We start from the raw sequence: 23158 nt of genomic DNA, 5'->3' as shown, positions 1-23158 counted from the left end.
CCCCCGCGTCTTGCTGCCGGCGAGGCGGCCGCCGGTCAGCTTTGCGAGGATTTCCAGGAGGCGCTCGCCGCCGCCCGGCCTTCCTTTCCCGCAGCAGTTCCCGCAGAACGCCACCAGGGCGGCGCCCTCACTGTGCCCGCCCCTCGCTCACGCCCCAGTCTGTCCGCACACCCACCGTTTCCTGATCGCACGGCCCCCGCCAGGCTCACTGCTGCACGAACGGGGGTCCCTCCTCGGGGCGGCGGGCCTCACTCCTCCCACGCCCCCGAGAAGGAACGGCTGCACCCAACCTGCGAACGCGGAGACGGCCGAGCCCCGGCCACGCCGTGCCGTCGGAGCGCGACCCTGGCCGAGGGGGCGGCTGTTTCCGGCGGACTGGCAATGTGGCCAAGGCCACAGAGTCGAAAAGGGCAAGCGTTTAACTTCCAGCTGTGACTCCCGAATTATGGCGTTTTCTGTCCCGACACGCAGGCCAGCGACGTCAGGTCAGCTGTCGGATGACGGAGGCATCGCTGGGGGGCAGCCTCTGTGACCGGGGACCAGGAACGTAGGAAGTGCACGTCGGCGAGGGCAGGCGCGGCACGAAATGACAGGCCCAGAAGGACACGGGAGGGCAGGCAGAGAGCCCTGGGTCACCTGCCCGGGAACAGCCGGGGTCAGGATTCCCAGCAAACGGCCGAGAACCAGTGGAGTGCAGGGGCCGCAAGAGCGGGGCAGAGCAGGCAGCGGGACGGAAAGCCCCAGAGACTTAGGCGGCCCAGGCGGCGCGAGGCCGGGTGACGTCCCCGGGGTCAGGCAGGACCCCTCCCGGGACGACACCCGGCGAGCCTGGTGAGGCACAGTGTGGAGGCTGATAATTATAAAAGTGTGCGTATCCTGCTTCTCGCAGAAACAGGGCCAAGGAAGACACTAACTAGCTCACTAACGTTTCCATGAAAAACCCTGATGTGCGTAAAAGAAAACAGAGATTACGCACGGCACGCACCAACAATGAAAGACTGACGTACGGCCGGGGGCGGGGGGGTGGGGGGGGCGATGTTCATTCCGCGGCAGCTGACCTTGAGGAGCTGATGCCGCCGTCCTCCTGCTGCACACGCGTTCAAATGAAACAGAAAATAGTCTTCATAAAATTTAGTGCTTCCAAAAACCCCGTGCTTGGGGTCCCGTTGGAATTTTACAAGCCGGCTCAGATTTCCCCGCTGATGGGAGGAGTCGGGGCAGCGGTAAAATAACGAACAGTTACGAGCTTCGACTGGGGAGCCTGGAGACCGCCCAGTACACGGCACGCGTCAGGAAGGCTTGCGCTTGTCCCGCCAACCGCTCCGTCTCCAGGTCAGCTCGGGAGGGAAAGCGCAGGGAGGGTTCCCAGCGTTTCTTCCCTTTGAGGCGAGCGGACCGCTGCCGGGTGGCAGGCCTCGGACCCCCGGGGAAGGCCCCCCCATCCCGCCAACGCCTCCATTCCAGCCCCTCGGTCTAACTCACAGACACGCGGACGGTTCTTCGGCAGGAGCGGAGGGATGAGGGAGGGGAGATGGGGGGCGTCCCGTTACCACGTGGTGATGGAGGTCCCGACAGCACCGGGGACCGGCCCCCTTGTCCTCACACTCCTCGCGGGTGCTGGCCCCCTCTGAGTGGGGCCCAGGCAGTCGGGGCGGGGCAGGAGCGGGGAGACTTGGGGTGGGCTTCCAGCTCAGCCCCCTCCCCACCGTGGGCACCTCTGAGACGCCCCTGGTGGAGCTTCCACAGACTCCCGGACGGTTCAGCGGCAGAGGGTGCACCGGAGCTCTGGGGACGGGCCCGAGAGCGTGCGGCTTGGGCACTCCGTGTGGCCACACGGTGTGTGTGTGCGTGTGCAGAGAGAACGCCCCTCTCCCTGCGTGAACTCCGTGTCTTCACACTACGGTCTCATGGGAGACAGGGTGCGGCTGAAACCGCTAATACGGACTCGGGCGCGGGAAGTGCGCACATGAAGGGAAAACACGCTGGTGTCAAATTACATTCTGATGCCACACACCGTCCCTTCCGTCTGCGCTGGCTCGTGTCTTTGGAGGCTGTGAGACTCACCCGTAAAACGCAACAGGCAACTTCTCGAGGAGGAGACGCGGGAGGGAAGGGCTGTTAACGCCAGGTGGGGGGGTACGGCTGAACGCGGCCCCTGGGTCCACAGTCAGGACACGTCCCACGTCCCGTGGGGATGTGAGCACTCTCCCCGAGGGCGCAGCGAGACCCGTCTGCTGACAGGGAGACAGTCACCGCACGAAGCCCGTCCCGGCACAGAGGGGTCCCGCCGTGTCCCTCCTTTGTCGCAGTGACAGAGGATATCTTCATTCCTCCCAGCTCTAGAGTAGTTTAAAATTCTTTTTCAATGTGTTAACGTCTATAATTATTGGAGATATTTGAGAAATAATAACATCCTCGTCTGGCTTCCCGCACACGACCAGGGGTGCGTTTGCTCGGGGACAGCTTATCTGCTGTAATAAACAAGCGCCACTGTGGACGCAAATATGTGTTTGCTGCTTGGGAGAGTTTGGTAAAAAGTGCAATTCCCAGCCCCGAGACCTTCAGCGGTGTCTGCACCCCAGACTAGTGCGGGGAGAGTCGCGTCTCAGAGAAAATGCCACGCGCTGAATGTCAATGTATGTATCCATCGAGGAGGATACATTTTTCATTTAACTACAGAGTGGAGACCGATACATTCGTGTGGTGAAACTGATGCATTTTTCATTACTCGGATGCAGGGTAGACGGCCCCACGGTTACCGATGAATTTACATGAGACTCGGCACAGAACTGGGGAACGGTCTCCATGCTTCCCCGGCCACCGTCCCCCTGCCCGTGAAAAGCAGTGACCGTGGGGCTGAGAGGTCAGCGAGGCCAGGCGGGGGCAGGGGGCATTCCTCCGTCCGTGAGACCAACCGTGACGACGGGCCGGGGCCCGCGTGCGGGACACGCGTGTTCCCAGTCCCTCCCCCCCCCAAACCCCGTTCCTCCCGTTGTTTCCCGATGAGTGACAGCAGGCGCATGTCCCCCCGCCCTTCCGAGCAGGGAGGGGGCCTCTGTGGTCAAGAGCTAAAGACCAAGTGGCGTTCGGAGCTAACCTCCCACCGGCAGCTCGCGGACACGGCTGTCCGCCTTCCCTGGGCTGCAGACCCCGAGGCCGCTGGGGCCGCGCTCTGGACGCAGCTGTCTTCTTGGGTTGCGCTGTCGTCACTGGTCACCCAGAGGGACAGGAGGCCTCGGCAGAGCCCCACCCAGTGGAAAGATACACCGAACTTCTCGATGCACTGAGCCTGCACGCCAGCTTGGGTTTCTGCATACACGCGAGAAACCCATGTGTCCGTGGGTTCAAAGCCCGCCACGCCAAAACCCTCCGTGACACAGTGGCCCAGCTCTCAGCCTCGAATTGAGGGAAGAAATGAAGCTCTCTCTGCTTTACGTCATTACAGCCCGGAACTGCGTGTGATGCGCAGGGACAGGCTGGCCGCGCGACCCCCGCAGCCCTCTCTCACGTGGCAGTGGCATGGGGGGCTCGTCAAGGTCACCTCGGCGGGCCCGGGTCCTCCAGCAGGGGCTCGGGTCCCCTGCGAAGAAGGTAAGACAGGCTCTGAGGCCGGGTGGCGGGGGGCGGGCGGCGGGGGGCAGGCGGCGGCTGGGCCCTCAGAACGTGCAGCGCTGGGGACAGCTGCCTCGGTGCTGAGACGGCCCCTGGCTGGCTGGCTGGGACGCATGTCACCTGCCCTCAGGACTCGGCTGCAGGGGCTGACGGGGAACCGCTGCCCAGCCCACACTCTGTCCCATCAGGGAGGTGGCGCATCCCCCAGAGCCACAGACCCTTCCCTCGCTTACAGGAACCCCCTACACGGTGACCCGAGGGGCCACCTTATCTGTGCGCCCCGACTTTGGCTGAAACGTCGCCCGGGGGCACGTGACTGGACAGATGACCCTTGAACTGTGTGCGTCCCCTGATATGCGGGTGATATTGTACACGTATTTTCTCTGTCTCGTAATCCCCTTCACATGCTCCTCCTCTAGCTCAAGCTGCCGTGTGACGCAGCACGCGGTACATCTAGGACGTGTGTTTTGCGCTGAGGTGCTGCGTGGGGTGGCCACGGCCAGACGTCGGAGGCGCCGTGAGCGCAGGGCTGGTCTCTGGCGGGACCGTGCCCCTCGCCGCGCCGACAGCCACCCCATCTCCGTGTCCCCATCCCTGGGGCCCGCTGCGCTTCTTGCAGGGACACCAGCCCTCCCAGGTTGGGGACCTGCCCTGTGACTTACTAACTGTAACCCCCTCTCTGAAGAGCCTCCCCTCAAACAGTCTCAGGGGGCTTCAGTCTTCAGCTGGGGGTCACCCGAACCAGCCCACCACGGACGCCCACTTGGGTTCCTCTTCCTTCCGACAGATCTTGACCTGAAAACTCATGAGTGTTTTTCTACGCTTGCTCACACGTTCCGGGTCTTCCAGCCCCCCCGCCCTTCTGGAAAACACGCTTTTCCTACATCTGCACTGTGTTCAGCCCCTGGGAACCAGCACTGGTCAGTGCCTTGCCCAAGGCACCACGTTATACTCTCGGAATGGCCTCCGAAAGGAAGATACAGATTTGAGATCGTCATCCCTTTCCATGCCCGTGACCGGCCACTCAGGCTGTGCCCACGGCCTGGGGGGCACTGGAGGGAATCTCGACGGGTCTTGGCTGCCCGGCTAGTGCCTTCGCCGCCAGGCTTGCGTCTGCCGCGGCATCGTGAAGGGGAACATGCCGCTCGCTGCACAGTCCAGTGACAAACTGCCGTGGCCAGCACGGTGCACGTACACATTGTGTAGCCGTTCTCACTTCACGAGGTGAGGACGGTGTCCACTTAGTATTTTCATGATTTACTAAAAGATTTTATTTATTTGTTTTAGAGAGGGGAAAGGAGGGAGAAAGAAGGGGAGAGAAACATCCATGTGTGGTTGCCTCTCGTGCGCCCCCTACTGGGAACCTGGGCCGCAACCCAGGCGTGTGCCCTGACCGGGAATCGAACTGGCGACCCTTTGGTTCGCAGGCCAGTACTAAGTCCACGGAGCCACACCGCCACGGGCCAGCCGCCCAGACTTATTCCGAGTGCATTTTGGGGGTGACCGTGCACCTCTGCCCATTTACGAGTTATCCTTAAGTTTCACACGGAAGACACACGGTTTTTCACGGCATGGGATGAGGCTTCGACGGAGGTGCTTAGTGCGCACTTTCTCTGCCGGTCTCTTCCAAGTCATTTTTGTGCGGGCGGGACTGTGAGGGCAGCCCTCTGGGTTGACGGTTTCGGGGGTGACAGTTCACGAACGTCCTTCGGCTGTCTTCAAGCCGCAGCTCGGTTAGGAAGAAGGCTTTTAAAGATGCCGTGGGTGAAGACACTGCGGTCCCTTCACCTGCCCCGGAGCCCGCACAGACAGATGTGGGAGTGAGCGCGGCAGCCAGAGCCTCCCCCGCATCGTCCCCGACACCTGCGCGGTTTAATTAAGCCGACAGGCGCCAACTTCTGCGCGAAATGCTGACTGGTGGCTTGTTAATTGGTAGCCTTTCTCATTGATTAGCAACTTATGCAATACCCCGTTATAAATGGCTGCGAAGCCTGCCTTGTTTCAGGGCTTAATTAATATGATATAGACTATTTAACAATTGTGTCCTGGTTTGATTTATGGCGCAGAAGCGGAGGATTTTATTGCTAACTTCAAATGGCGCAGCGCACAAACAAACTTTCGAAGTGAGCTCAGGCTGCCACCAGGAGGTTCTCTTTGTCTTCCAGGGGAACTTGTGAGACTCGAGCAGCGCCGGTTGTCACGAGCAGTCAATTAATTCCCCAGAAACCGTGCTGTGGACAAATCCCGAAGACAAATGTTTCCATAAACAAGCACCTGCCGGTTCCCAGTGGCCACGCTGTGCTGAGCACGCTCCGTGGCCGCAGCTCAAAGCCCCGGGTGGACACGGCCTGCTGTGCGTGCTCAGACGGGCCCCCGTGTCCCCGCCTCTGGTCCCCGTGTCTCCCCGCAGCTCCAGGCCGCTGGGGCCACCCGCCCCCCCGGCCCCTCTCGAACCCCGAGGGCCGAAGGGAACTCCCGACTGTGCCTGCCGCCTTTCCCCGCGAACCCCGCCGGCCCAGCACAGAAGACCGTTCCTCCGTCTGACCTGCAGGTGACGCGAGACACTGGGAATTTATCTGCTTTCTCTCCTCGGCCCGTTCCCCACACCCTTTCTCCCAGTCACCCTGCACCCGTGCCTTCTCTGCACACTCCGCCACGACCACCGTGGCGTCACCCTCTGCTGCCTGGACAACGGCCTCCTGGCTGCATCTGGAAGCTTCCTCAACATACTGTCCCCCCCGCACCTCCCCCAGTGTTGTCCCCTCATCACCCCTCGGCGTGGGGCTCTCCCGCGCCTTCCCCACCCCACGGGTGGGGAGTGAACGCCACTGTTTGCACCTCTCGCCCCACCAGCCGGCAGGACCCGCCCCCACAGACCCGCCGCTCCCTGCCGTCGAAGCTCACTGCCACCCGAGGGTCTCTCTCTGCACAGGTCGCCCCAGCGCCCAGGGCCACACGCACCTCTGAGACCCGCGGGCCGGCTCCTTCTCTCCACGCTCCTGTTATCCCGGCTTCCGCCGAAAGGCCTCTTCCTCCGACGGGACCCCCCGAGCCCCCGAAGCAGCTGCCCGCCTGCTGCCACACCGACTCGCACCCTTGGCCTCCTCGTGGTGCTGCCGTCGGCGGCCCGGGGCTGCCGCTGACACTGCCTGGTCCCATTCTCCCCTCGCCGAGAGGACAGGGGCCTCGCCCCCCTGGCTCCACGCGCCGTGGCCGGGACAGCGCAAGCGCACAGAATCTGTCTGTCGCTGCTGTTTTCCGACTGCTGCCTGGGCGTCTAGGTGGGTTTGGTGAGACAGACTCACGGCGTGGCAGCGTTGTTCTCCACGGCTTTGCTTTTCAGAAGGCCAGACGCACACGCCAGTGGCTGATCGGACTTCTGCAGCAGCCAACCGGGGTTCCTCCTACTCACCATTACCAGGGTGCTACGACACACCCGTAAAGGTAGGTGGGAAACTAAGGTGATGGTTGATATCACACTTGCGTCTCATCCCCTGCCTGGGTTACATGGTGACCCCAACCCTAAGGCAGAAATCTGACTCAGAAGGGCCCCCGGAGCCCTCTGACTGCGCAGAGTGCAGTGCACATGGCCTTACGTGTGCCGCCGTGTGAGGTCGCCGCTGAGGGCACAGGTGTGAGGTAGAGACACTGTCCCTCCCCGCGCTGTGGAACCTACCCGCCTACCTGGCCCCTCCCCTCCCCCTCACAGAACCCCACATTCTCTGTACACGGGGGCGTCTGCCCCAGACAGACGGCCCGTGGCCACGCCAGGGGCAGGAGGGCGGCCGATGCGCAGGGCCCCCCCCCCGGCCAGCGCCTGGTGTGGGCGTGTGCGGGGCAGAGCGCAGATGCGGGCCGGGCTCCTGGAGCAGGTTTCGCTGCTCAGAGAACACGGGGGGGGGGGGGGGGGCAGAGAACCCCTCCCACGGGGCCTGGGGTCTGCATCCACGGGGCTGGGAACTCCGGCGGCTCTCTTCGGGGACACCAGGTTGCTACGGTCAGAAGGAGAGAGCCGATTAATGGGAGAATTTAAAAAATTAAACTCAGGTCACTGATATGCGGCCAGAGCCCCCTGTTACAAAGCACGACAGGCGCTTCTGCAACATTGTCTCTCTAAGCACAGAGCTGCGGCCAGCCCTGGGGAATGCCCCCCCCCCCCCCGTCTCGCAGGCACGCAGTGACACCCGCCGGGGGACAGGTCGGTCACTTCTCCTGTCTCAAGCCCACTCAGGCTGGATGTGGCTGCAACAGTGCGAGGAGCTGTGTGCTGTGCCGCCCGAACCGCCCTTCCTCCCGTCTCTTTCCTTCAAGTGGCTGCCGTTGAACTTGACGGGATTAAACGCCTCTGTCGGCCATTTGCCGTATGTATCCCCTAAAGTACACACGGATTCCTTTACAGAGGAAGACGAAATGTCCCTTATTGCGTGAAATCCCTAGTTCAGATAATCTAGGAAATGTCTTTTTCTGTGCGGCTTTCCCTGGCTGGAAGCGGCGTCTTCCTCCTCGCCAAATTCCCTTGGCGACACCAGTGTCCCTACTGTGTGAAATCGGTGTCAACGTAGGTCGTCTCTGCTCCCCCGGCTGCTGCTGAAGCAGCTGTGTGTGTGTGTATGTGTGTGTGTGTGTGTGTGTGTGTGTGTGTTTGGGGGGGCTACATGATGTTGAACGGTGGGTTTTCACTGAGAAAACACGACCGTGTTTCCAGCCCTCCGCACGTGGCCGTCGGGGCACACCTGATGCGCATTTCCGTGGCTGCGGCAAGGTTCCATCCCATCCCCTGTGCGGCTGGAGGAAAACCCGCCAACCCACAGCTCACCCCACCTCACCGCGGGTCTGCACTCAGAAGGAGCACGCCCCGACATTGGAAAGTGCGACTCAGACGTCCGCAGCCACCCGCAGAGGACTCGCCACCGGCGCCGGCTGCGTGACACGCGGCTGGTGCGCCCCAGCCAGGCGCTCCGCCGGCCCGGGCTTCTCAAACGCCCGAGCGGCTTCTTAACCACATGCTCTGCCCCCACCCCCACTCTTCCCTCTGCTTCTGTGAGAGTCTTCCTATTTTTAAGAAACAGGCCGATCTAATCTTTCGGGCTCCGTCTCATCGTGTGCGCCGCCCACTCATCAGGTGTCAGCAGCCGAGTCGGAGCCCCGGGGGGCACTGGCAGCCAGGGAGGTGGGGGGACATCTTCCGGGGGAGGTGAGAGTATCCCAGTCGAGTTTCCGTTCAGAGCCCACACCCCCGACCACTGTGATCTGGCAGAGGACGGGGAGGCACAGGGAACGGGAAGGGACTCGAGGACCCCAGAGCCCACCCCAACGGCACAGGACGGTCAAGCGAGGGAAGAAAAGTGTTCCCGGTATTTGTCCTCACTCAGCCACCCACGCCACCCCGTGAGTGACCTCTCAGACCCTCAGACGGCTCGCTAAGCTGCCCGAATGCGCCAGGGCATTTTCCTGCGTGCGCTCACTGAAACCCCATTTGCCGCAGCCTGCTTTTCCCAGAGCCACAGCAGAGGGTCGTGCATCCGGGGGCACGCTGCCTCCTCCTCCGCCGCTCCATTACATTGTATCCGGGGGCCTCCTCTGCTCCCTGTTAACAAGACTCTGCAGCTGCCACAGGGACGGGCGCCGTGCAGAACGGAGGTTCCGAATGTCCACCCTCGGGAGAGAGAGAGCTCAGCCCTCAGTGAAGAAGGTGTTGTAGGCTCCTGGGCATGATGAGCTGAGGCCCGAGGCGATGGGGAGCCGCGCCCGGAGCACCCCCAGCGCCCCGCTCGCCCCCAAAATCCCTCAGGAGCTCGGTGTCTCCTGGCGGGGGGAGGGACAAGAACACGGTCCCTGACGCCATCGCGGAGGGGACTGATGCAACAACTGCCTGTAGGGACGATTTCCTCGGACCGGCTGGCCGAGGGTTCGCCGGCACCGCAGGCTTTTAACAAAGCTGCCCCTGTCCCAGGCCTCCCCGAAGGGCCGAGTCTGGCCCCTGCATTCCCGTCACGCGCGTGTGTGACACGCTGGACGGGGAGAGGTGAGAAGGTGCCTGCGTGCTCACTGCGGGGAGTCCTCACGTCCAGCCGCCCACAGGTCCCGCGACTCGGCGAGATGCTGTGTGACGCAACCAGGTCTGCCACAGGCTGTGGACACGCACCAGTCAGGACCCCAGCGTCCCACCCCTGTTAGAACGGAAGGACACTGAACAGCGGGGCGTTATTCGAGGGCCTGCTGTACTTACAAGCCTCTGGACATTAGCCCAGGCTGGTGTGGCTCAGTGGACTGAGTGCTGGCCTGCGAACCACAGGGTCGCCAGTCCGATTCCCAGTCAGGGCACATGTCTGGGTTGCAGGCCAGGCTCCCACTAGGGGGCACGTGAGAGGCAACCGCACAATGATGTTTCTCCCTCTCCCTCCCTTCCCCTCTCTAAAAATAAACACAATCTTTAAAAAATATTTTTAAAAAGCCTCTGAACGTTATTCAATTAAATAATAAAGACAATACTACTGTGTGTTACGTGTCCTAGTCCATACCTATTTATAGGAAGTTTTGCATTAACCAGGTTACAAACACAACTTTCAAATCTGAAAAGCAAGGAAGGAAAAAGGGTCCCGTAAAAATGTGATTCATCGGAACTTGCCCGGGTGCGCCTGGTGCGGCAGGAGGGCCGCACAGCACCCGTCTGGGGGCCAGAAGGTGTAATCCTCCACTTCAGCCCATCCCAGGACGCGGGGGCGTGACCCCAGTGCGCGAGAGCACTTGTACATCTCACAGAGACAGGGCGTCAGTCACGCAAAACTGACTCACTGGAGAGTAAACTCGCTCCTCTTTCGAGGAGCTCTCTCGGAGTTCTTCCGGCCGAACTGAAGATGGCTCAGCATGGGCTGACGCGTCTTAAAACCCTGTCTAACGTGCGACGGCCTTAGTTTGTGAAGCAGCAGCAGGACCCGGCAGCGCTGACCTGAGAACGAGCCAGGTTCTGACCCATGTGTTGCTAGAATATTTATCTTACGGTTATTTCTCGTTTATAGGAAGTGACAGGGCTGTGATAATGTTCCTTTTGGTAAGGAAAACGAGATGACAAAAGACCGAAGCAAATGGCAGCACGTGGAGCCCACGGACTGGACGGAACGGCACGTGTCAGGTGGCGCCACCCGCCGTTCCGCTGACGCGGGAGCTCAGGTCCGAGTGCGGAGCGGGTTCGCCGAGGTCCTGCAGCTGCACATGGCGAGCAGGACTCTAGGGTCCTCGGGTATCGGACACGTTAGCACCCAGAGGGGAAAGACCGATACGCAAGGCTGATTTCTTTGTGTGTGAGCTTATTTGCGTTATTTATTTTTTTGATGTTTTCATAGCCTCTGGTTCCTCCCCGGTGTCGCCAGGATGTGACTGGCACACAACGTCGTGTTGGAGGGTCCGACCCAGTGACCGGCTCTGTGACCGTGTTGCTCGCTGACCACCCCGGCGAGTGGTCACCACGGAACGCCCATCATCACCGAGATGTCCAGAAGTGATTTCACGTCGCCACACAGGACAGGCGTTTGTTCCCATTGTGTTCACTCACTCGCTGACTCGGGGGTCGATGTAGACAGCGTGCGAGCACGCACAGGCGTGAGATGCAGCCGGCCGGCGGCCCGCTCCCCCTGCCCGGCGTTCACACCTCGGCGGGGCCCTGCGTCCTGCGTCCTGGGGTCGGCGGCGTCGGCTCCGCCTCGGGCTCTGGGTCCATCAGGCGTCTGTGTCACTAAAACCGGGTCTCTGTGCAAACGCCGGGCCACTGGGGACAACGGCCTTCCCCCCCAGAGAGGGTGTCCAGCCCGGGGCTCTGCAGAAGGGGATGTGGAGGAGACGGGGACCCGCCCTCACTTGGCCGTTTACACTGGGCGGGGGTCCCGCCTGCGCACCTCCTGTGTGCCCGCCCCACGGGGAGTCCCTGACCTCTGAGTGACCCGCCCCACGGGGAGTCCCTGACCTCTGAGTGACCTGCCACCCGGGGAGCGGCTGGCGGAGGCCCGGCGAAGACCGGCGACCCAGACAAGCTCCGATGTGCTTTTATCGCTGACCCTTTTACTTCCGGGTGTGAGTTTGTTCGTTTTTCTCCTGTTCTCCGAGTCGGCCCCGTTCCCGTGGGGGTGGCGCGTGACTCAGGAACGAGACTTGGTCAGCCAGTCTCTCTCTCTCTCCGCTGCAGACGCAGTGCCTCCCCTACCAGGGTCTGTGGGTGCACCAGCCTGCGTTTTAAACAAATAAATTAAACTTCGCTTACTGCGACTCGGAGGGAGCTGAACAGCTGGAGCCTGAAGACAGTTTCATTAGCTTTACAGCTGTATTTTAAGCTAAGATATAATTAGACTGAGGAGCCCGGGGAGTAGGATGGGGGTGGGGGGGAGAGGGAGGAGCCCCAGAGCGGGTCGGAGGAGAGGGAGCGGAGGCCGCGCAGAGGTGGCGAGGGACCAGGGACGGCTCCGGGGAGACACACGCTGGGGCTGACGAAGGACGGCTCCCCGGAGAGGAGGCGGGGTCCTGGGCTCGGGCCGCGACCGAGAAATCACGAGGCCCCTGCACGGTTTAAGTGGGCGTGCCGGACGCAGCGGGGCTGACCGTGTCTCTGAGCCCCAGCCCCGTGGCCAGGTCCGCTGCGGGCGGCACCCCCGCCGAGGCCTCTGACTTTGAAACGTGACGGTCCACCAGACAGAGCCCTGGATGTCCCCGGACTTCCCACGAGAGTCGGGCGGGGCAGGCGAGGCAGAAACACGGCGTCACAGCCCACAGGAGGAGAAGCTCCTTCAACCCACGGACTCCATCACAAACACCCTGATGTTCCCAGAAAGTAGTAGACGCTTAGTGAAACGTTACCAAATCAATGAGCAAGTGAATAAATACTGGGTGATGTGTTCAGAGAAACCAAAAGTTCTGACTAATCTGCAGGAGGGAGAAGTCTTATCTCCAGGTTCACATGCCCACAGATCAAGCTGCAGGCATAGCCTGACCCCACTATTTTACGGTGAAAATTCCTGACGAAGGCCATCAGAAAGTTTCCACTACGACACCCTCAGTGATAAGATTCACTTGCACAAAAGGGGCGCTTACACAAAAAGAGTTTAGACATGCTATGATGTACCAAGAACGATCAAGTCTGTGTTAGGAAAAATGACAGCTCTGATGAAGATAAACCCAGTGTTCCCAGCCTTTGCCCCTTGCTCTGACAGCGGTTAACCCCGAGAAGTTCAGCAAATCGATCAATCCCCTCCATCCTCGGTTCTGTCCTCTGCCCAGCGGGGGGCGCCGGCCTGGGGGAGAGCTCCCCTTGCACAGCCCGAGTCCGACCGTGGAAGGGACCCACTCGCGGCCGGGGCTGCGGCTGACCGCGGGCCTCCTCCCTGGCGCCGGTTCCTGGGACAGGAGGCCTGCTGTCTCCCGAATCTCCCGCTCCTCCGGAGCTGTCTGCTTCGGCGTTCGTTTCCACGGCAACAGCGAGGCTGCGGTCCGGCAGGGGGCGCTGCTCCTCCCCGGGACAGGGGCGGCGCCCGAGGCCCAAGAGCTGCTGAGGGCGGGAGCTGGCTCCTCCCACTTCTGCGGTTCCAGAGCCGCCCCGCTGCGGTGGAGCCTTCCGAAGGTCGCCGTGGCCGCCTGCGTGACCTCGTGCATCCTTCAGACACGCTCTGTCCACGCAGGTGCCTGCGGCGCAGCTGGGGGGAGGGTAGTCAGACCCCACGTGGGTTTTTAATCCGCGCCTCCAGCCGGCTGGCACCCACGGGCGCAGAACGAAGGGACAGGGACGGGACGGCTTCCTGGGGAAGCCAGCAGGGGGCGGCAGCGAGCACGGACCGGCGGGCCGCGCCCAAGCCGCTCAAGGACCCCTGGCAGCGCGGGTGGCCTCGTGCCCCACCCTCCCCCCAGGTCTCCGTCTGTGGCTCTGAGGGGTGGGGGGGGGTCCCACTTCACGCGGCAGGCGCCTTCAAGTTGGAGCACCTCCCCCCAGGGGGGCTCACGGCTTCCCTCCTCCCTGGTCACAGGAGCTGCGCTTCCGGTGTGGGGCGGCGGCAGGAGAAGCCCCTGGCGTCCGCGAACACGCAGGGGGGACTCCACACCAGGCGGAGGGACGAGAGACTGCAGCCAGAGTTCCCAAAACGTGGGGCTGAGGGCCGGTGCTGGGCCACGCCCACGAACCCGCCCTGGGGGGGGGCGGGGCGGGGGCGGTGGGAAGAACCTGCCCCTCTGAGGGCCACACCCTCTCCCGGGGGACAGCGCTCAGGCTCCGTTTTAGTTGACCGGTGACGCACGCAGCACACAAGGCACTTTTAACACGGACAGCTGAGAGGTCTAAATGCTCGTGCCCCCTCCCCACCCCCACCCGTGTGACGGCAGCCCCAGGACACTGGCACGGACCCGGGGACTGCGTGTGCAGCCGCCGCCGCCCCCTTGGGTGCCCTGGAGCCACGGGGCGGTTCCTGCACGCTCGCCGCGTCTCCAGAGGGGGGGCGGGGCACCGCGCTGCCCTCGCCGGGGAAACGAGAACCCTGCAAACCAGCCTCCGCTGGGACGTGCGGGCCGAGCCCTCTCCTGGGCATCACCTGCTTCCTTCCACAGACACCAGCTTCCTCGGGGAGGAGGGCTCCCCATCACTCTGCGAGCCGAGACCCCCGGCAAAAGGGGGACCCGTGTTCTCTCATGGGTCTAAGCCCGGAGCTCCCCTGCAACGTGCACTTACTGTTCGCCAAACGACCGGTCATTATGCTCTGTTTGTATACCCAGGGGACTTCCGCATTTTTGTTCTACTTTCCAAAGTTCTGCAAACACACCGGCAGCTTTCTTTCCCTTTCAAGGTAAGGAATGACCTCTTTTCTGTGCTCGTCACAAAGCAGAGCAAGGGCAGCGGCCAGGCTCGCCCCGCTGGTGGCTCGCCGGCGTGAGGCCAGGCTGAGCTGTACCGTCAGCTTGTTCCAGTCCCCCGGGCGCCTCTCCCACGCACAGAGAGAGCCCTTCCTCCACACCCGCGGCGTTCGGGCGGGGCTCTGAGGCCACGCGAACCTGAGCAGCAGGGGGGCACGCCTGCCGGGGGAGAGGGCAGCGCTGGCTTGTGAATTTGACACTGAGGCCGGCCGCCCAACCTCGAGCGGGCCGGTCACCCCAGGTCCCCTGTGTAATGGTGGACGATATCGGTGTCTGCTGTCCTCGCCTCTCGGAGCGCTCGGTCGGTGTGGTTCTCACGCTCTCACGAGCCTCTGAGTCCCCCGGAGGGTTCGTGCACACCCAGACTGGGGATCCCCTGCAGAGATTCGGGTTCTGCCGGGCTGGGCCGGGGCACCTGCATCTCTGATGAGGTAGCAGGTGGCGTCCCCCAGGGCCTCCCAGGGGGAGCCACACCCTGGGAACAGGTGCTGCTGCCCGCACACGTCACAGCCTGACAGTGACAGGCCCAGGCCTCAGAGCCAGAGAGACTCAAGGTCAAGTACTGCCTTTGACCTGTGCAGCCCGAGCCCTCAGGCAGCTCAGGGGGCCCCCCTTCCAGGAAAAGGGCAGCTGGGAGGTTTGTGGGAGACGGGTGCAAGGAGCTGGCGCTGTCTCCGGCACAGAGGCGCTCAGGACTCCACGCTCTGCCTTCATCGCCGGAGGCGTCTCCAGCTGCCACCAGGCCCAGCGAACGGCTTGCTCAGCAAGTGTTTTACGGACCCACAGAGCCAAATGGACTCAGGGCGCTCAGAGAAGCGAGGGCCCCGCCCCCTCACGCCTGGCTCTTTGCACAGGGGGCGTGTCTGGCTAACGCCGCCGGGGGGGGGGAGTGGGTGAGTGAGAACGGGGGTGATGGCCCTGTCAGGGGGTGGCTGGGCGCCAGTGCGCTCCATCCGTCCGAGACACGGGGGCTTCCGCGTGCTCCCCTCTCTCCCAGTTTTGTTCCTGACAAAATGCTTGTAAAAATCATCCCTTATTTTGACCCACCGATCCTTCTCTTTTTAGGTCCCTGACCCCTCTGCAACGTCATCCATTTCTGGGAGCCCGTCCTAGGGCACTCCCCACTGCTCCCTGGGGCCTGGTCCTGCGCCTGCAGCCGGAGGCCGGCTGGCTCCCCACCGCGGGTGACGGTGGTGACAGTGACGTCCACGGCGAACAGGGAGGCCCTGTTTCCGGGCCGGTGCTCTGCACGTCAGCGACTTTAACCCTCCGAGGTCTGCACCTTCCGACGTAGTTGTTCTCACGCCGTCCCCACTCTGCGGCCGAGGTCATGCGGCTGGAAGGTGAGGGAGGGTCACAAGTGGGCCGTAGGCTCCGATGGACAAGCTTCACACCGTGCAGGAGGGGCGGGTGCCAGGGTGCAAGGAAGAGGGTCCTGGAGGTGGGCATCATGGGAGCCAAGGTGACAGGGGCTGTCGCACCTGGCACTGAAGCGCTGTTCCCAGAGGACAGTGTCGCCGGCCACTGGCGGGTCCTCACGCAGGCTGGCGGAGTGACAGCTGGCACCCACGGGGCTGGTGAGGCCCCGCACACTGTGCTGAGCGCAGGGAACACAGGTGCCCCCCCCAGTCCTCCTGACACCCCGGGGGAGGGGACACATCCGGTCCGCCCTTTGTGCACAGGGGACAAAACGCAGCCCAGGACGACAGATGAGCGGTCAGTCCCACAGTCGCCGGGGGCGGCCCGCCTCTCCCACCGGGCGCCCTGCTGCCCCTGCCTATGGGGGCGGCCCTGGCCTGGGCTGAGACACACAGGCTCTTCCAGACCTGCCGTCCTCCGGCCGGGAGGGGCGACACCGAGCCACCTTTCGGCAGAGGCTCATCACACGAGCCGAGAGCGACGCCTCTCGTGTCCGCGTTTTCGCTCGCCTGGTTTCCCCCCCTTCCTGACTCATTCACTCACGGGAGCGCAGTCATGTTTCCTCCAGGATACGGCCTGTCCTAGACGCTTTCGTGAGGGAGGTTCATTTATAGGGAAGGCACCCAGCTTGGCTGAGCACGCCTACCGAGGCCCTTAGTGGCCGTGCTCTGGGGGAGCGCTCCAATGGAATCTTTCTAGTAACACGGGTCTGCACGGCGGGGCTGCGTCGCCGCGCCTCGGGGACTCAGCTCGCTGCCTCTTTCTCTGTGCCCCTCGACGTCTCCGTCACTGGTGAATGTTTTCCCGCCGTGAAGTGTACTTAAATACTTAAATTGAGATGCGCTGTTTATTATTTTCTGGGGATTTTCTCCCCACTTTTCCCCTGAGTTTTAATCTCTGCAGTCACTGCTTTCGTGGTGTGGTTACTGGTCCTCTTCCCGCTAAGGCTTCCTCCTGCTCCGCCCGCACGTCACAGAGTGGTCCCAACACAGCGCGGGACACCGGGCGTGCCCGCCGTGGCGCCGGCGGCTGGGCCGGGGCTGCGCCGCGAGCCCCTCTCTGGGGAGGAGGGACAGTGCGGGGAGAGACCGCCCTGGGGCTGGGCGCTGCTGTTGTCGTCACGGGAGGACTGACATTTACCCAGCTCTCGCTGTGGGCCTTAGTTGAAAACTTGTTACTTTTGCAAGAACAGAGGCAGAACAAGGTTTAATATCCGCCTGGAACTGTGAAGTATTTGAATACTGCCTGTTCCTCTGTTTACTCTCGGGAACAAACAGGAGAATCGTGGGAAGTGAAACACGGCACTTGCTGAGTGGCAGGGCCGGGCGGGAAGTCCTGCCTGTGTGCTCCCCCCGCCGCTGCTGCCGGGGGGCTGCACGCGCCCTGGGCGAGGGGCGTGTCGGGCTGGGCCTGAGCTGTGCGGGGCGTCTCAGGAAGCGGGAAGACTGTGCTCACGCGGTCGGTTCTGCGCACGACGAGCAGGGAGCTCGCACCGAGCATGTGATCCTGGAATACGCCGGAACCCCCGACAGCCCGCTGCAGTCCCAGCGCACGTCCTGAATCCCGAGGGCTCTGCCCCACTGCCCCCGCCCCCCGCCACCCCCGGGCGCACTGGAGCCCCGGCGTGGGTTCTGGGAGGAAGTCGGCAGAGTGCCTGTGTTCGGAGAGGGTGCGCCTTGTCACGGAGAGGCCACTGGTGCGGGCAGTCACCGTGCCCGGAGGTGGGGCCCAGCTGGGCGCCCTGCCGCCACGGTCGGCCAGGAATACTAACAGTGGGTGGCTGTGCTCCCACGGTCGGAGGGCGTGAACGTCTTCACGCCCCCGGCTGCGCGTGACCTGTGGACCCGCCATTTTATTCTTTCTTTCCAGGTGTGCCCGCGTGCACCCAGTGGACAGCCCGCTGCCGGGCCCCGGCTGCCCGTGTTTAGAGCTGTGCCACTCACGCCCCGCGTTATATGGAGGCGGCAAAGCCGACCCACAGGGGCCCGGCCCGCGCAGCAGCTGGGCAACAGTAGCGGCAGGAAGCAGGAGAAGCGGCCCAGGGCCGGGCAGCAGTGCTGCAACCGGCTGCAGGGCCCACGGGACATCCCCAGACGTGGCTTCAGGGTGGGCAGGTGCCCAGGGACCGGCTCACGCACCTGCACACGGACCCACGTCTGATTCCCCCCAGTCTCCGACGTGGCTCTGCTGGAGACCCGTGAGGAAGTGGGGTGCGTGTGTGTCCTTGGGTGGGAGGTGCGGCCGGGAAGTCCTGGGAACAGTCCATCGGGGACCCGGTCCCGGGGCAGGAGAGGAGGAGGAAGGACGAGGCCGCAGGAGACGCCGCAGGAGACGCTGTAGGTGTCCGGGACCGGGTGTCGAGGGGACCCCTGAGGGGCTGTGTGCCACGTGCCTGAGGAGGGTCCGCCCCGTGACTGCGGCACTTCCCGGGGGGGCCTCGGGCCCCCGGGGTCCAGGGCTGCACGCGAGGAGGGCGCCGACCGAGCCCCCCCCCCGGCAGAAGGAAGGGTCCGCACACCGGCCCTGAGGCCCAGGGCCAGAGGAGCCCTCGAGGTCTGCCACGCGAACCGCGTCTGGGGGCTGTTTCGTCTGGGCAGCGTTTACACGCACGGGGGCTTGGATCAGCGGCAACGGCAGGAGTGAGGAGATTCACGTGCAAGCATCGCAGAGACTCGGGGGGGGGGCGGGGGGGAGGCTGGCCACGGGGCGGGGTGGCCTGCTGGCTGGCTGTGGGGTGGGGTGTGTTTCCCCGTTTCCCCGCAGTCGCCGACCCTCCCTGTTTTGTTGCCGAAGCCACTGTTTCTTTAGGAGCTTTCCCTCTGTTCTGGCTGTTCATTTTGTCCTTTAGAGGCTACACGTGAGCGAGATCACACGGCACTTGCCTTTCTCTGACCATTCACTCAGGCCAAGGCCTGGCCGTGCTGTCGTCGAAAACGGCCAGATTTCCCTCTTTTTCCCCCCAGGAAGTGCGCCCCCGAGAAGTGTGCCCCCCGGGAAGTGCCCCCCGGGAAGTGTGCCGCGTCTCCTCCGCCCGCCCGGCTGCTGGCGGGCTCCGGGGCTGCCCCTGCGTCGCGGCGGCTGTGAGCTGAATGGTGATTAACGGAGGGATGCATAGATTCTTCCAGATTAGGGTTTTTGACTTCTTTGGGTCCATGGAAGTGGAACGACTGGGTCATCCGGTGGTCCCATCTTTACTTTTGTGAGAAAAACAGGACCTTCATTCTGTTTTCCACGGAAAATGCACCGGTTTGTAAAGCACAGCACTGGGAACACAGTCGACTACTGTAGTAACTGTGTACGGTGCCAGGTGGGCCCTGGACTCACTGAGGGGGCCACTGTGTGAGAATCATCAGTGTCTCACCTGCCCCGGCTGCTGGGGCTCAGGGGGTTGAGGGTCAGCCTGAGAACCAAAGGGTCGCCAGTTCGATTCCCAGTCAGGGCACATGCCTGGTTTGCAGGCCAGGTCCTCAGGGAGGGGTGCGTGACAGACAACCACCCACTGATGTTTCTCTCCCTCTCTTTCTCCCTCCCTTCCCTCTCGCTCTAGAGATAAACAAACAAACAAACAAACAAACAAATAAAATCTTTATAAAAAGAATAAATGTCTAACCGCTACGTTGTACACCTGAAAATAGTCTAAGGGCCATCTGTAATTAAAAATAAAAATAGAACTACAAAAGGAAAAAGAATGTCCCACGTGATTGTGAGCCACCTGGCAGAGAGTGTGGGGTTCCTGGTTCAAACCGACTGAGAAGAAGAATAAAGCGCTTTTTAAAGCCGTCGTCTGAGACTGAGCTCAGCACTGGGCCGACGAGAAGGGCACTGCATGGCACTGTGGGCGACAGCTCAGCACCCGACACCACCTGCAGGCTTCCAAGGTGCGTCCCTCCCTCGTGGGAGGGGCCGGATCGCACATTCGCACCATCGAGTCTATTCACGGAGAGGCGCATTTGCATTCACTAATTACGGTAAACATAATAGACACACTCATCTTCCTCGCAGAAAACTCACGCGTGTGTGGCGAAGGCAGGATAGACGAGCAAAACCCTGAGCGGGGAGAAATCTGTTCAAAATTCAGCGTGCCGAGTGCTGTGTAGATTAATGAAATCAAGACAAATAGCAAGGAAACAAAAACATTAATTAAGGCCTGACTCTACCCACGCTGAAGGAGGCATCTGGCGAGAGAATATCAATGCCACTCACAGCAGCTCCCACAAAAGGGCATTCACGGAAACCGGCACGGACTGATGCCCCGACCGAAAGCTGCGTGACGTGAGATGCAGGCACAGGTCTCAGATGAGGATCCCGAGGTTTCCCAAACACGACTGAGGGGGGTTAATGACTTGCTTGGTTTCCAGCCCTTCGGCTTCTGCGTATTCATTCACTCAGCACGGTGGCTGAGACAACAGACACACTGCAGCAACCGAGTGCTGAGAATTGGATCCGCTGCACGATGCTTTCAGGGGGCGTGCTTCTCCCGGCATCCTGAGATGTCTCGGTGGAGGCTTAGTTTCGGAGGGGGGGGTCAAGTGCATGGGGAGCCCAGAAGAGCAGCCGCACAGACAGCCCAGGCCTCACTGCCGGTGCCAGAAGATTCCGCCGTGTCTGACCAGAGGGCGGAGAGAATTGACATCTCTAAAGGAGGCGTGTGCCCACGTGCCCACGATGGGGGACTCAGCTAGGACAGGAAGCTCAGGACCGGAGGGTAGGGTGTTACAAGGTCAACAGGGGACAGAGAGCTCACATCTCAAAACACAGGGAGGACGGAAACCGACATGTCGAGGGTGAGTTTGCGGCTGTGAACAGTGCGAGTCAACAAGACAGCAGAAGCGTCGTAGGCGTGACGGTCAAGCTCGGACCCTGGGGTTTGCCTGCCTCAGTCTGAGTCCCATTAGCACTTCCTCTGCCCGGCCCGGTGACCTTGGCTGGGCTCTGCACGCCGCCATGCCTCGGTGACGGTATTTGTCGTCCCATGCCTGTGCGTGAAAACACACACTGGAACTTCTCCGTGCCCGAGAGACAGTAAAAGCAGGCGCGGTCCCCAAGGCCCAGCACCGTGTCGGCCCGGGGCAGGGCCCCCTGCAGGTTGGCTGGGGCTGCCCCTGACTGCGCCAGGGGCAACAGTGACCGGTTTGCCCTGCCCCACTGGCAGCCCACATGGCCTGGAACTCCGCTGGCCCAGCTGTCGGAGGGCGGGGACTGCCCGCCTCGCTCAGGAGCGCACCCCCAGGTCCCGCCACAGAGCGGGCGGCTGCTTGCGGGGTCGGCACTCAGCGACCCTGTTTGCGAGAACACACGTTTTGGGTTGTAAAGATGCAAATATATCCCAGGCTTCCCTCCTGGACTTGACCTTCCGAATTACAAGCAGGTCAGCTAGACGCATTTCCAACAGATCTGCAGAGAAGCCCACCACCCCCACCGGGAAGCCCCCCTCAGCCGTGCTCGATTCAGGAGGCATCGTCACGAGAACGACGGACGGACCAACGTCCGCCGGCGGCCTCCCACCTTCCGGAAAACCGAGCGCGCCTGAGCGTTTTCAGCCCCGGGGGCTGGCCGGCCGCAGGTATCCACCCGGTCAACACCGCCTGCCTTTTCCTTCCTTCTCCGGCCGGTCCACAGGCGTCTCCACACGAAGAGGAGAGACGGCCAGCGTCCCCCCGATGGGATGCCATGGACAACGACACTGAAGGAGCCCCACACTGACTTCCGCCCCCCCACCCCCACCCCCAATGGGGCAACAACACCCCGACAGCAGCACCAGCTTTACAGCCGGGACCTGTCTGAGCCGCCGAGCACCGGGGTGAGCGAAACAACAGTCTTCAAACTAACGGCCGTTCAGACGGCTCCAGAAGGACCAGGAACACGGGGGAACGTGGGCCCCGAGCTCGCGAGGCCGCACCGCTGTGGAAACAGCCCCTCAAAGGCCGTCCGGAAGGCGCGGGGAACCGTGCCAGCCCACCCCGCCCCGCTCGCGCACGCACATGCCCACGGCGTCCTCGCCGCCACCGTCCGCGGGCGGCGAGGGCCCCCCTGTGAATTGGTGTGAAATACAGCGGCGTTTTCAGATCAGGACGTTTTACAGTGACACCCTACCTGCAAGGCACAACACGAAGGATTGCAGGACCAGCAGTTCCCATGGCAACCTCATCTTCCGCTCCCGAGGTCAAAGGCGTTTCAAGTCCAAGGACAAGCGAACGGGACGGCTGCTGCTTCCAAGCTGTGTCCGACCTTTAATCTGTGGGGAAGAGGACACGTTACAAGGGCGTCAGGGGACACTGCTCCTCGCGGCTCCTGCAGGTTCAAGTTTACTGGCTACCGACAGTGTTCACTTGGACGGGGGCTCCCCAAGGGGAGGGAGGCAGCTGAGGTTACGCATTGGAAACGGGCGTGAGCCCTCCTCTTTTCCGCAAATGCCCCGCAGGTGCCCAGGGAGACGGCGGGTCCCCCATGCAGACGAGAGCAGCTTCTGACGGGACGCGGAGGCAGGGGAACCGGCTGGCTTCACGGGGTCCTTCCCAGACCCTCTGTCCCTGGTTCCCACTCCTATCCACCCCCCCGGAACCCGCCCCCAAAAAGGGACCGCAGGGAGGCTGCCCGTGCACTAGCCGACGCCCACCTCGGCGGCCCCGAAGGAGTTACGTGTGGGAAGGTTATGACTACCCCGGCGGCTCAAACGTTTTTCTGTGTTCCACACTTCATCTCTAAAGTACAACAGAAACGAGCCACTCCAGGGCCCGCCAAGAGAAATCCCACCCCCTGCCAGTGGCTGTCTACCAGGGTGTTCGCACAAATCGGGAGCAGAGGTAAGAAAAATAATTCTGGCCCTGGCTGGCGTAGCTCAGTGGACTGAGCGCGGGCTGTGAACCAAAGCATCCCAGGTTCGATTCCCAGTCAGGACACATGCCTGGGTTGCAGGCCACGACCCCCAGCAACCGCACATTGATGCTTCTCTCTCTCGATCCCTCCCTTCCCTCTCTGAAAATAAATAAATAAATAAATAAATAAATAAATTCTTAAAAAAAAAAAGCAAAATAATTCTTCCATCAGCTAGGAACCTTAACACTCTGTGGCAGAGGCTGGCTTTGAACCACAAACCACAGAGCAGGCCGGCTGCCGAGGGACGCGGGCGTGGGCGGCGGGGGGGGCGCGCCTTGCAGAGCCGGGCCACTGGGGTCCGAGGGCAGGTGTCCCTGTCGCCAGGGCTGGGGGCCACCAGGGGTGGCGCCAGCTGGGGGCTACAGCGGCA

At 62.4% G+C, this 23158-nt stretch overlaps 1 protein-coding gene across 1 annotated transcript in view; it reads right to left on the bottom strand.

The window, feature by feature from the left end:
• The window catches only part of LOC123830605 (contactin-4-like), a 212148-nt gene extending 190018 nt beyond the window's left edge, over positions 1-22130 (bottom strand). The window contains exon 1 of the mRNA XM_045857008.1: positions 22006-22130. Coding sequence (XP_045712964.1) covers positions 22006-22060 — 55 coding nt within the window. The 5' untranslated portion in view covers positions 22061-22130. The remainder of the gene's footprint in view (positions 1-22005) is intronic.
• Positions 22131-23158: the final 1028 nt, after the last annotated feature.

The sequence above is a fragment of the Phyllostomus hastatus genome, unplaced genomic scaffold, assembly GCF_019186645.2.
Source record: "Phyllostomus hastatus isolate PE091 unplaced genomic scaffold, TTU_PhHast_1.1 phas_scaffold_129, whole genome shotgun sequence".
Lineage (NCBI taxonomy): Eukaryota > Metazoa > Chordata > Mammalia > Chiroptera > Phyllostomidae > Phyllostomus > Phyllostomus hastatus.
This window is presented reverse-complemented; position numbering and strand designations above follow the sequence as displayed.